Raw genomic sequence first — 13,300 nt, forward strand, 5'->3', positions numbered from 1 at the left:
GTTGTTAACAGCTCCACCAAATAGTGATTTTTCCCTCTAAACTTCTCACATGGTTTCATTTCAATAAATGTACAAATGATCCAATATTTCACCAAAAATAAAAGATTAGAGAAAAAGTCCAAACTGAAAACCGATTTGTGTATCAGAAGTTTGTTTTTTCTTCTTTTCTCTCCCATTAATTATCTCATGACCCCTCAGATTTATCTGTTGACCCTTTGGAGGGGCCCAACCCTTAAGGTGGGAACCACTGGACTAAACTAGCTAACTGTATATAAAGTGGTTCAAACTAGCTCCACCTCCAGCAGCTACAACAGTAACATGCTGCTTACACACTGATGCTTCAGTATTAATAATGATGTCATAAATAATAATATATCAGCCAGAGGGACCAAACCACTACTTTTACTGCAATACTTGAACTACATTTTGCTGCTGATACTTACTACTTACGTACTTTTGCTTCAGTAGGATTTTGAATGCAGGACTTTTACTTGCAATGGAGTATTTTTACATTGCTGTATTGGTACTTTTACTTAAGTAAAGGATTTGAATACTTCTTCCACCACTGATGTTACCTAAATCAAAGGGTTTTTTGTCTGTACGGTGGCCAGCTTGTCAGGCTCAGCTGCTCTTTCTGTACTCTCTAATTTGTACTTCATCTGCCTCAATTGTGCTTCAAGGTGAATAATAACATGTTCACAAGCCTAAAATTATCTGCTCACATGCATGTTAAGAACTGTTAAGAAACATAGTAACTTCCTATTAGCATGTAACATGTTAACATGTAAACATTATCATTTCAATATTTGCCTAATATATTTCCCCCTGGTTCAAAGTGTTGGACCAACAGTCCGAGTGGCATCATCATCAACATCAGCACCACACAACTGTGTGGCCAAAAACTGAAAACTTCTCGTCATTACAGGATCTGACACGTTTTCTTTTTTCTTGTCAGCTGAAGATCCAGATCCAGTAGCAAAGCCAGGAAATTCCTGTTGGGGTAGATGGCTCTCTTCTGGATCAATTTCTGCAAAGCCTGTTTGAGCGGGAGGTGACGGTAGATCATGAGGTACGCTAACACCAAGGTCGATGACCGGCTCATTCCCATGATGCAGTGCACCAGAACTTTCCCTGAAGAACAGACAAGATGAAGGCAGAGAGGGATGTGAGGGAAGGATTAGTGAGAGGCCTCAGTCTTATTAATATCATACATGACTGCTCGCCTCACGCTGTGGCCTTTCTTTTTTCCTGCTGTGAGCTAAAAATAGAGCCCACAATTCATCGCCTTTGTTCATTTATGGTCCCTTTGCAGACTGGCCCTGTCTGTCTCTTTAATCCCAACTCGTCCTCTGCTTGATAGCTTCTCTGAAAGGAGCCATGGTCACATTATAGACTTAAATTCTGCAAGGTAAGACCTTTATTATTACTGCTGACTGAAAATACACTTACATACCATTACAAGCTGTGGTACACTGTGGTTACAGGTGACATTGAAAGGATGACATGATGGGAGAATTTGAGTGTATGGGTTTATATAGTGAAAAATAGATGTGATGTACAGGGATTACAACAATCTTTATGGCTACTGAATGATGTAATTATCATTATTTCACAATGCAGAAGGTTAGATTTGATAATTCATGTGAAAAAGAAGCCTCAAGGGGTCTTACCATCAGGTGACTTCAGAGCTTTATGAATGAAATCAGCTGCAGGCTGGAAGTAAACATCCAGATCAAAGTATGTCGAGTCATCTGCTGGAATGCCACAATACACAAAGTCGTTGCCATAAAAGCTTTGGTTCCCTATGCTGCCTTGCTTGGAGTGAGCAGCGTTTAATACATGAGTTATACCTAATTTCAGCAAGGAAGTCTTGGTTTGGGCTACTGCCCTAGCAAGACAAAGAGATAGAAAGAGGTTCAAGACTTACTCAACACAATATTTCATGTCAGAATATAACTGGCAGGAGTTATGTCAAAGAATATGACCTTGGGAAACTGTTTAATATAACACCACAAGCCAAATTTAATCCACACTCATTGAGTGTGGATTAAATTTAAGATAAATTATATACTTACACATTCCCTATGAATATGTTTGGCCAGACCTCGTCAATTTGATTGAGGTGTAGTTTGCATGAGTCCAAAACCTTCTGCAGATCCTTCACAGTTAGGTATTCTTTTCTCTTGCCTTTCAGGGCTGACATTTTTAAGTCCAAAATCCTCCCGTCTTGGATCGATTACTGTTCCAAATGTTTATTGTATTAAAGCAGTTCCCGTCTACTCCGGCTCAGGATGATCTGTACGAGCAGGTGTTTATCTGCAGTCACTGGACAGTTACCCAATTTAGTGCTTAACCTAGCGTGTAGTCTTACTCGTGCAGAGGGCAGAACAACAAACACACTGCAGCCTGGGCTCTGCTTTTCACACCGCTGTGGGACCCTAATTTAATAAGCCTCAAACAGAAATGAATCATTCCATAAAGCAGTGATAATTGGGTGTTATTATGGACAAATGTTTAAGTGAGTTGCTTATACTGGATCACAGGAAGGCCACTGTAATGCAGCATTTATGGAACAAATATACTGTAACAGCTTAATACATTTTGTTTATTTTTCTGATATAAATATTTTGTGAAAGCAAATTGGACGGAGAGGGAAAAATTAAGCTTCACTTGGCTGAACATGACATCAAATAGTCGTCACAGTGCGGAAAATATCTCTTTTAACCCTCCTTTTATGTTACAGGTCAATTTCACCCATTTTAACCTTTAACTTGAAGAAAAACATAATTAACCTCTCTTTTACAACATGAAATTTAATGACCTCTTCTCATTCAGGGTCATGAATGTGTATGTAACATGCGGATGTAATGATGTGTTGGGAAATATCATGCTGTATACAAAATCAGTCAATAAATGTCTCCGGGTCCTTTTGACCTGGAGACAGTTATTGATTGATTGTTTTAAGTGCTGCTTCTCCTTATTGATAAAGCAATCCCACCTGAATATGTGAAAAAAATTAAGAATATGATGAACATGTGTCCATGCAGATGTTAGGACAAAGTGTTCCAGAGGATTCACCAGCCAATATCTTTTATTCTAGAGAGCACCGGTAATGTAAGAAGAAGATATTTCTTAGTCATTAATGAAAAAGTATTCCACATCTTCCTCTATGTCTGATTCACAAGATATAAAACACCATGGGAATCTGGAGATTGTCATGTTGAATGATCACCTTCACCACAGAAAAGCCACAGCAGACTGTCAGGTTTCAAATATTTACATAATCATGTAATTACGAATATGTTTTCCAGCACTTGACTCCATGACATTAACTCAACTTGAGTCCAGTTCACCACTGGAACCACAAGACATGTTGGCGAGAGATGCTGTCTCCTTGAGTAGACAATAAAACCATCACCACCTGTGTAAAATGCACATGGAAAAAAAAGAGATTTGTGAAAGCATTTACATTACTGTACGTTCCCCTCAGCATGTGGACTGAAGGTTAATTATCAAGAGCAGCCCTTCAACAGGAGTGAAAGTAACACTTTAATTTAACCCACCCTTCTTACTATTTATAGATAGCATATAGAAACCTAATTAGTGGTTTCTAACACATTATACTGTCATTGTTTATGAATGTATTTCTCAACAATTGTAACCTCTCTTAGACAGTTAACATAGCTGTAATCCTCTCTAATGATTTGACTTCACGCACATAAACAAATCCTTTCAGCATATTATTAAGTATTTATTTTGTGCCACAACACATAGACAAATCATTTACAGGAAAGTTTAAAGCTCTTGATATATAAGACATGTTGATATATACGTGGTTACAAATGCTATATCATCAAGCATTCATACATTATCTGTTAATACACCAATTATGGATGCTTCATAAGATGAGTTACTGTATAGTCATTGACAATAACATGAATTAACACTTAAAAATATTCTTAACTCTGCTTAAAACTAAAATATAGCATGTTATAAACCATCTATTGATTGTACATGAATGCTAAAGAGGAGACTTTAAAATAAAGTCTTACCAGAATACAAATATGCAAATCAATATATGGAGTGAATGAAATGTAATTATTTGAAAGTTAAATATGATGAAAGGTTAATTGAAATAATTGGAAGGTTAATGTTTGCTTTTGTGCTCACACAACAAGACTTTAACTGTAACACAGCATAATGAATGTATTTTTTTCTTCAGCATAATACAAGTCATTCTGTCGCAGGTTTTAAAATTGATTCTGGCTGAGGTGTAAGTCGATTACATTCATCTCCTATTAATATTGGGGTCAATATCTTGTGAAAAGGCAGCATGATTCACATCCAATGCAGCACCAGAGTCAAAGAAAAGACTCCTGTTTCAATAGAGCTCTTGAAACAAAGAGATTAAAGTGAAGTACAGTGTCTCCCTCCACTGGCAGGCACTGAATCCTTCATTTGTTATGAAAACAGGAAAACAGGCGTTTGAGGTTCTGTAAGTCAGAATATCAGTGAATTGTTGCAGTGCAGATGATTAAATATGATTGGTGTTCATGATGTCTCGCGTAGTTTCAAATCCAAAGCCCGAAGCTGTTTGAGGAATCCTCTGTTTGGGAAAATCCACCTGTGCTCTTTAACCTTATTAATGGCCTCTAGTAGGGAATAACGGTGGTGGATCATTAGATAAGCGAGGACAAGGGAGGCAGACCTGCTTACTCCGACTGCACAGTGGACAAAAACCCGAGCTAGAGAAAAAGAAGGGGAAGATTGCAATGAGCCTGAAACATAAATTGATACAGATTTTATTCTGAATAAGATGAATGAGTTGAGGAGACGACTGCACAATCTGTCATAAAAATGAGTGACATTAAAGCAACAGGATGGATATTTACCACCAGCAGTGTTAAGTGCATTCTGAATATACTCAGCAGAGGGAAAGAAATAGCGAGAGAGGTCAAAGGACGGTGAGTCATCTGCAGGCACTCCGTAATAATCCACAGCAGATCCATAGAAGTCATGACTCCCCTGACAGTGCATCCTCCCATGAGCTGCGTTCAGAACATGAGTGATTCCCAGCTTCCACAGACTGTAGCGGTCATTGGCTACTGACCTGTGTACAGAAGAAATCATTCAGAAATACCTTAAAATACAAAATACATCAAACTGGGGTTCTAATTTTATGCTATAACCTGTTAAGACTTACATGTCGCCAATGAACAGGTTAGGCCAAACTTCATCCACATGATTACCAAACCTTTTTCCTCCATACAAAACCTTCACCAAGTCTTTCACAGAAGGAGTTGCAGGGGAAACGGCACTAACTTCCTGCAGATTATTCATAGTTGACAGCATGAACCTTTAAGATAGCACAAAATAGAACAAAATGCTACTCTGAAACTAACCATTTGTGTGATTTCTTCTCCCATCATTTATTTTCAAACTTGAGGCTTTACTACAACCATGTTGGTACTGACAAGGACAGGTGTTCCTGGTCTAAAATTAAATCAGTGACCCATATTCTAAATGTTGGTCACCTCCAGTCACAGCTCTATCTTTGTAAATTGCAATTTGTTTTTATTAAATTCCTTGCTGAACTTAGATAAATTAAAAATTACCATTACCATTACTTATTTTGCAAAAAAATGTATTTTGTTGTGTTGGAGAGACAAGACCGCTCCAACTTTTAATTTATTTATTGATCAAATGTCTTATTTTCTTCTCCTAGAGAAGTTGTCATTGGAAAACAAAAACTGTGCACAAACTTTCTGATTCTTAAGATTTTGATCACCTTTTATCTTGTATTTGGAAAACGAAAAATGCCAGAAAGAATATATGTTCTGTTATAAAAAAAATATATATATTCTTTAATTCTTTAATTTTGGCTCATTGTATATAATTGAAGGGCTGTTTTTACTTTTTGTTGGTGTTTTTTGTTTTGTTTTGTTTGATTGTATGTTTGTTTGTTTGTTTGCAATGTTTGCAGTGTTTGTTTGTTTGTTTGTTTGTTTGTTTTTGGCATGGTGTGAGTTGAATAATGTAATGTGTGGACTACATTGTTTGTGGCATCCACAGTTTGATTAAATAGCAGAAAAAATAATGGAAAATAGTAATAAAATACACTGCAAAAAAACAGAAACAAGTGCAATTTATGTCCAAACACGATTTCACATTTTATGGTCTTAAACTGCTAAAAAAATACTTTTCACTATCACAATTAACGTTATAGCACTGATTGACGAAGGCGCTGCAGTGCCGTCTTCTCACCAGTAGGTGTCACTATTGCTTAGGTAGAATCAATCCCGTTATAACCGAATGTGTGTGCGCAGCTTGTGTGGACATTACGGCCTTGTGTAATCAACAGTAATGCTAACCAGCGCGAAGACAGGGCGAAATGATTTCCAACAAGCCCCTGTCATTTCAGCAAACACTAATGCGACTTCTTCAGATTCTTGTGAGATGCCATATAGCTAGCTAGGTGACCAGATAAGTTTCCGCATCGTGTCCTGTTACATCTTGGCCCGGGTAAGTGAGCGTACCGCACACCAATTGATCAAGCAAGGAAAGGGCTTGTTAGCTGACGTTAGCTAACGTTAGAGCTGAATTAGCCTTCAGCGTTGTTGTGCTAGAGGAGATGATGCTGTCGTTTGCTTTCATGTTTACTTTAGGCATGTGAGTGGTTAACAGTTAACTAGCAGGTCTGCTACTTTACTTAATAGGCTTTTAGTTGTGGCATTATCTCCTGGCCCCATCTTACTGACATCCAAGTGACGTTTGTTATTGCAGATGACCGTCCATTATGAGTTTCTGCTTGTTTTGTAAACCAGAATAATTTAACCTTAACAGCATTGTATGAATGTAGTGACAATCTAGGGAGTAGAGTTTTCCAGTGACCCAGGAGTGAGCATAAACGTGATTTCCTCAGTCAGCGTGTAGGATATTCTCGGCTATTAATAAGATTACAGATTGGAGTAAAACCAACAAGTCATCTATAACAAGCACTAAAGTCTTAAAGTCACTGTGTGGCCTGAGGAATACTGTACGTCTGCTCTTTCACCTACATGTTTAGGGTGTGGTTCCCACTGTGTAAACTAATGCAAATTCTTGCCTTTGTTTACCTCATATATTTGCTCAAGGTATGAATGCTCAGCTTGCCTGCAGGAATGGTCTTGTTTATCACTAACTTTGTCACAAAGTGAAGTTATTTTCTGTCTATGTGGCAGTTTTTGTGTGGTTTGTTTGGATTTAGTATTGCTGATTCAGTGGAAATAAAGTGACTAATAGGGCATAAAAGATTCCTTTGTTGGCGAGGAAGTCAATAAGGAACTGATATTGATAGTAGGGGAGAAGTCAGTTGTTGGAGGTGCACTTATAACTGTTGATTTTCTTTTCTTCAGCCTTCTGATTGTGGAGGAAATGACCCAACTGAGTGTCCGTCGCTGGACGCCCAAACATGTGGCCAAGTGGCTAAAGGAAGAGGGCTTCTGTGACTATGTGGACCTTCTGTGCTACAAGCATCGACTGGACGGCACCAGTCTGCTCGCCCTCAGTGAGTATGACCTCCGTTCACCACCTCTGGAGCTCAAGGTGCTGGGGGACATCAAGCGGCTGATGGTGTCGATCCGCAAACTCCAGAAACAGAACATGGACGTGTTGGAGGAGCTGGGTCTCCCCTTTGACGGCCACTCTCCTACAGGCTCCGGAGGCACTTTGGACTGGCTGTGTAACGGAGACCCAGGGAGAGACTGTGACAGCACTGACACAGCACCGGTGGGAGAGGAGTATCACCAGTACACTAATGGGAAATACAAGCAGCAGACTAGGCGCCTCGATCCAGAGTACTGGAAGACAGTGCTGAGCTCCATCTATGTGGTGTTTGTGTTTGGGTTCACGTCCTTCGTCATGGTCATAGTGCATGAGAGGGTGCCTGACATGCGCACATACCCTCCACTGCCAGATATCTTCCTTGACAGGTGAGTTTTTTAGAGCTCACATTTAGTTTTGAGACACTCTTAAGCATTATTTTTCTGACTTTTCGGCTACAGAAAACAACCAAAAAATTAGTCAGCAGTGAAATGACGAAGAGAGAGCGAAATAAAAGCATATATTCTTTATCAGGATATTGCACCAGATGGTGGACATTATAACTGCCCTACTTCCTTGTACGATGTTTCTATTATTGTCCTCCCATATTCCTGATGGGCTACCTTTGGTTCAAAGATATCTTTGACGTTTTTTTTTTTTTAAGTGACCTACTTTGTAGAGTGACCCGTAGTTTAGGACCAGCTTTGTGCTTCTCATGGAATTTCTTTGTGTATTGGGAGAGCTGATTTCAGGGAAATGCCAGTGTGTGTTTGGAGAGATGAAACATTGGATCTCACAGATTTTGCCTTCATATAGTGATATTAGTTTACAGCATGTTTTGCTATTTAATAAATATTTTTTGTCATGGGAAGAAAAATCAGAAAATAGTTAAAAATGAACTTAAGTTGTAGTTCAAACAGTATTCCAAAAAATATTCAATTTTCAGAGAAATAAAACAGAGAAAGGCAGCAGATAGAGAAGCTGGAACCAGCAAATGTTTTGAGATTTTTGCTCGATAAATAACTTGAATGCTTCTAAATCCCTTTATTTCCTCTCTTCAACAGTGTGCCTAGAATACCGTGGGCCTTTGCCATGGCGGAGGCATGTGGAGTGATCCTCTGTAACATCTGGCTGCTGGTTCTACTGCTGCATAAACACAGGTAGAGTCCTGACTGTCTTTCACATCAGTATATTGTTGACACTTCAGAGATTGTGCCGACTGATATGAACAGCGTGTCGCTTAACTTATGACCCTAAAAGGTTATGTTCTTATGATTTGTAGGTCCATTCTTCTTCGGCGCATGTGCAGCCTCATGGGGACGGTGTTTATGCTGCGCTGCATCACCATGTTTGTCACCTCCTTGTCTGTGCCAGGACAGCACCTGCAGTGCTCGGGAAAGGTAACGAATTGATCAGTTTTGAATCGATTATATCTTAAATACTACATCTTTCCCTCTTTGAAAGATCAGTGTTTCACTTCTTCTCTCCTACTAGATGTACGGTGACATGTGGGCCAAACTGCAACGGGCCGTGGCCATCTGGAGTGGTTTTGGGATGACACTGACAGGAGTGCATACCTGTGGGGACTACATGTTCAGCGGTCACACTGTGGTCCTTACCTTACTCAACTTCTTTGTCACAGAGTGTGAGTAGCTTCTCTTGACATGCTGTAGTCAGAAAACTCAGAGGTCACTTATGCATTTTTGATTTACATTCAGTAGAGAACAGAAGCACTTATTTATTTATTTTTTTTTACTTCAAGAGCTCCTTAAACTTTTTGAGATTGAGATAACCAATAAAGAATAACACTAACTGAATTTGACTTCAAAATGAAACTCTGAATGTCACTTATGCTCCTCAGTTTATGTATTAATGGTGAATGATTAGTGGTTTAATAATTTAATCTAGACGTTATCTAAGGGGCCTGTTTTATTTATTTATTTTACTTTTTATTGACTCACAAAAATACAAAAAGAAAATACAGAATTCTGACAATTGATTAAAAATCAAGTGAGTCCCACCATTTCTAACCCTCCTAAACAAATTTACAAATCTGAACCAACTGCTCGAACAATATCAGTCATTAACATTATTACTATCCTTCAATTCTCTCTGTACTTGCATCTTACAGAACAGGTAACATGTAAGGTTAATACTGTAGAGCAACACTGACAGAAAAATAACAATTATTAACAACAATTATTAACTTAAGTCAAAAAAAGAGAAAAAGCAAAATAAAAAGGGTGTTCTTGGATTGATTTTTATAGTGACATTAAGAACTTATCAGCGTATTCTGTCTCATTATGTTGCAGTCTAACTGCAACTGCAAACTACTAAATTAATTCAAAGTTTACATCATGCACAGTCTTGCTGTTTTGATCCTTTTTTTTTTAAATAAACAAAATATATTTTAACTTATCTTTCATTTTTTTGTGTGACTCAAGATTTAAAACCACAAAACACTCAAAAAGAATGAAACATGAGCTCTTGTTTATACTTGGTATAAAGACTTAAATAATCTTTAAAATGTCACAGTGGATGCCAGGTTTTATCCACATTCATTCATGAAAATCATGAGAAATTATTCCCAGTTATTAAAAGCTAAGACCCAGGAGGGTCAAAGTACAAAATCATGAGAAAGTCAGAGGTGGAGGCAGAAATAGTGTAATAATATTTTGAAACGTTGTCCAGTCGTTGCCACCGAGTGGTCTTCTTTGGTACTACAACTGAAATTTAAAAGCTACACATCCTTAGTCTGAACTGGACAGAAATAGTCTGTCATTCAAGAATATATTACATTTCACAGGGGTTTAGCAAATAGCAGAATAAAAACAATTGTTCAAATTATCCACAACTGCTGTTTCGTTTGTCACAAACAGACACTCCAAGAAGCTGGCACTTCATTCACACATTGTCCTGGGTCCTCAATCTCTTTGGCATCTTCTTCATCCTGGCTGCACATGAACACTACTCCATTGACGTGTTCATAGCGTTCTACATCACTACCAGACTCTTCCTGTACTACCACACTCTAGCCAACACTCGGGCCTACCAGCAGAGTCGGCGAGCTCGCATTTGGTTCCCCATGTTCTCTTTCTTCGAGTGCAACGTCAATGGGCCTGTCCCCAACGAGTACTGCTGGCCCTTCTCTAGACCCACTGTGATGAGGAGACTGATCGGATAATGAACGGCGGCGGTACTGTCAGACAATTTTTAGCCTGTGCTGTTTTTTTTTGTCTGCTTTTGTCAAGTTGCCAACTGAGGCGGTGTGTGTGATACTCTCATCAACAAAGACGACTGATGCGATCCTGTCAGCGCTGAGGCCAGATGCAATACACAGAGCCATACCTCCTCATATTTTGGGACTTGGCTCCTCGCCCGCTTCCCCTGACAGCATTTTTAGTTGGATTACATAAAATCCACAAAACCCTGTGGAGTTTCTTAAAAGACCCCATCAACACCCTTTGCTCAATTTGAAAAGTGAGCTTTGTGGTAATACATCACGTTGATTGGTTGCGTATATTAAATCTGAGGGGTTTTATGTAGCATTAACTGCATTTTTTTTAGTACTTCCCAACTTAAAATTGCAACATAAGAGTATTTGGGTAGTACATGATAAAATTAAGCCACATCAACACTATTCTCAGGCACCAGTGCACATAATCCTTTACATTTTTCATTTCCTGTGCAATTAAAACACCTGATCATTTCAAGGTTCGGACTGAAAGTTTTGTCTCACCTTCCACAACTAAATGCAACTCTCATGGACCACTGTTAAAGCAATATGTAAAGGATCTACATGACACCGTTGCTCTAGTCTGTATGGCAAAATATTGTTCATCATGTTGAGAAGCAGATCTTACTTGTTTGCATTCCTTGAGATTTTATGCTTGACAATGCGATTAAACGCTGACAGAGAAAATCATCATGTGATAAATTACAGTATATGACTCAGTTATTTATGTAGTTCACACAACCTGCCTTTTCTAAACCAGACCCATTCGAGAAAATTAAGAAATATGGAAAGAAAATTCTTTATCTGCCAAAAACGTGGAATGATTTTTTTCCAGTTGTCTTAAATATAATTCCATTTGCCAATTATGTTCAGTGTTACAGTAGTTTTCTCTGTGTAGAAATGTTCAAGATTTTCCATGTTTACTGTTGGATAGTTGTATAGTGCTTTTTTAATCATTATACATTGTAAATGACCAGACTTAAATGCAATTTGAGCTCTCCCTGATATTAATCCTGTAACATTCATCTGTAGTAATAGTTCTTATAAGGATCCTTAAATTTGTATGTATTTGTTTATATTAATTTATTTCATTTTGTAAATGTCAATAGGTATTTTTATATGCTATATACAAAGTTACAGCAACATGCACATGAAGAAATATGTTTACAGTTGCTCATAACTATTTGTTTGAAACACAATGTGCTTTTTAAGTGTAATGTTGATTTCAGATTGGCCTCTACATTTCATCGAGTGAAACCTGCCACTGTAGTAGAGACAACGTTATTGATTTGGTCATTACAGCATGTTAGAAATACCAGTATTCAGAATGGAGTTTACAGGTTACGACACATCTTTTCTCCTAGTAAATGATGCTGTTGTGTTGATCTGCTCCTTCAAAGCCACATTATACTTGTTTCATGTCTCATTCAGTCATTTCCATCATTAAAGAGCTGAAATCAAAGACCAGTTTCTTATCTTTTTCACTCACTGCACAACCATATAATTGATGTGTGTTATAAAGATAAGTGGATACCGTGAAAGTCGTTGCCATGAGAGTTTAACACTTCATAAACTTGTTGAAAGCTAATGTTTGCTGTGCATTTTAATCAATCACAAACCACTGATGGTGAGCAGACATTCTACTATGGACAAACAAAAATTGTAATTCCAGGGAAATATGAAAAAAGTCAAACCTATTATTCATATAAACTATAAATATATTATTATATTTTCACAGCAGTCTTATTTTTCAGCACTGTGACTCATGTCATGAACTGTCAAAATTGTGAATATTGGCCATGGAGCTCTTATGAAAATAACTTAGGTGCATTTTTCTTATGTAGCTTAAAGGACATGTTTTACAAATTTTCAAGTCTGTCTTAACATAATAGTGAGGTTCCCAAATTAACATTTAAATAGGTTTTTCTTGCAATAATCCCTGCTCCTGTTCATACTGGCCATTAGAGGATCCCTTCATAACGCATTTACAATGTAAGTGCTCAACAGGGAAATACTGTCCAAGGAAACACAAAGGGGGAATTTTATGCTAAAAATACTGTAAATGTGGCAGATATCGACTTCATATGACTAACTCAGTCTGCTGAAGCCTCATATAAGCTTCAGATAAACTTTTAAATGCATTTTTTAAGAAAATGACTGCATGGGCACACTGTGGATTTTGGCCCCCATCACTTACATTGAAAGCGCATTAGACAGGGATCTTTTAATGGCCAGTATGAACAGGAGGAATGATTACAGCGAGGAAAACATGTTTTTGTGCATCTGACATGAAAAATTGTGAACTTATCCTTTAAGCCACGTAAGAAAAATGGTACATAAATTCATACAATTTTGACAGTTCCTAACTAAAAAGGGCATCATAATGTTGAAAAATAAGACTGCTGTGAAAATATAATTAGAAATGTATACTTTGTATGAATAATAGGTTTAATTTTTATTTGTATATTTTTATATTTCCCTGGC

At 37.8% G+C, this 13,300-nt stretch overlaps 3 protein-coding genes across 6 annotated transcripts; 1 reads left to right on the top strand and 2 right to left on the bottom strand.

The window, feature by feature from the left end:
- Positions 1–518: 518 nt before the first annotated feature.
- On the bottom strand, positions 519–2,385 carry LOC122971046 (dual specificity protein phosphatase 13-like). Of its 3 annotated transcripts, none has more exons than XM_044337485.1 (4): positions 2,076–2,385; positions 1,851–1,888; positions 1,671–1,751; positions 519–1,131 (listed from the first exon to the last, which is right to left on the bottom strand). In XM_044337485.1, the coding sequence occupies exons 1-4, from the start codon at positions 2,201–2,203 to the stop codon at positions 920–922; spliced, it is 459 nt and encodes a 152-aa protein (XP_044193420.1). In that variant the 5' UTR covers positions 2,204–2,385; the 3' UTR covers positions 519–919. The 3 variants fall into 3 exon arrangements, with proteins under 3 accessions (XP_044193420.1, XP_044193419.1, XP_044193418.1); XM_044337484.1 differs by having other exon boundaries at positions 1,671–1,754; XM_044337483.1 differs by having other exon boundaries at positions 1,671–1,888.
- On the top strand, positions 1,150–12,278 carry LOC122971042 (sphingomyelin synthase-related protein 1-like). Of its 2 annotated transcripts, none has more exons than XM_044337478.1 (6): positions 1,150–1,408; positions 7,395–7,970; positions 8,646–8,741; positions 8,864–8,981; positions 9,076–9,226; positions 10,461–12,278. In XM_044337478.1, the coding sequence occupies exons 2-6, from the start codon at positions 7,414–7,416 to the stop codon at positions 10,763–10,765; spliced, it is 1,227 nt and encodes a 408-aa protein (XP_044193413.1). In that variant the 5' UTR covers positions 1,150–1,408; positions 7,395–7,413; the 3' UTR covers positions 10,766–12,278. The 2 variants fall into 2 exon arrangements, with proteins under 2 accessions (XP_044193413.1, XP_044193412.1); XM_044337477.1 differs by lacking the exon at positions 1,150–1,408 and adding an exon at positions 6,312–6,522.
- LOC122971045 (dual specificity protein phosphatase 13-like) lies at positions 3,677–5,617 on the bottom strand. Its single transcript, XM_044337481.1, has 3 exons — positions 5,204–5,617; positions 4,893–5,110; positions 3,677–4,745 (listed from the first exon to the last, which is right to left on the bottom strand). The coding sequence occupies exons 1-3, from the start codon at positions 5,350–5,352 to the stop codon at positions 4,552–4,554; spliced, it is 561 nt and encodes a 186-aa protein (XP_044193416.1). The 5' UTR covers positions 5,353–5,617; the 3' UTR covers positions 3,677–4,551.
- Positions 12,279–13,300: the final 1,022 nt, after the last annotated feature.

The sequence above is a fragment of the Thunnus albacares genome, chromosome 20 (assembly GCF_914725855.1).
Source record: "Thunnus albacares chromosome 20, fThuAlb1.1, whole genome shotgun sequence".
NCBI classification, from domain to species: domain Eukaryota; kingdom Metazoa; phylum Chordata; class Actinopteri; order Scombriformes; family Scombridae; genus Thunnus; species Thunnus albacares.

Coding starts and splice junctions, on each gene's coding strand:
- LOC122971045 (XM_044337481.1), bottom strand. CDS start 5,352: ATGCTGTCAACTATGAATAATCTGCAGGAAGTTAGTGCCGTTTCCCCT. Junction 5,111..5,203: donor AACCTGTTCATTGGCGACAT/GTAAGTCTTAAC, acceptor TTCTGTACACAG/GTCAGTAGCCAATGACCGCT. Junction 4,746..4,892: donor TGCACTTAACACTGCTGGTG/GTAAATATCCAT, acceptor CTTTTTCTCTAG/CTCGGGTTTTTGTCCACTGT.
- LOC122971042 (XM_044337478.1), top strand. CDS start 7,414: ATGACCCAACTGAGTGTCCGTCGCTGGACGCCCAAACATGTGGCCAAG. Junction 8,742..8,863: donor CTACTGCTGCATAAACACAG/GTAGAGTCCTGA, acceptor TATGATTTGTAG/GTCCATTCTTCTTCGGCGCA. Junction 9,227..10,460: donor CAACTTCTTTGTCACAGAGT/GTGAGTAGCTTC, acceptor TGTCACAAACAG/ACACTCCAAGAAGCTGGCAC.
- LOC122971046 (XM_044337483.1), bottom strand. CDS start 2,203: ATGTCAGCCCTGAAAGGCAAGAGAAAAGAATACCTAACTGTGAAGGAT. Junction 1,889..2,075: donor AACATATTCATAGGGAATGT/GTAAGTATATAA, acceptor TTGTCTTGCTAG/GGCAGTAGCCCAAACCAAGA. Junction 1,132..1,670: donor AGCTCTGAAGTCACCTGATG/GTAAGACCCCTT, acceptor TCTGTTCTTCAG/GGAAAGTTCTGGTGCACTGC.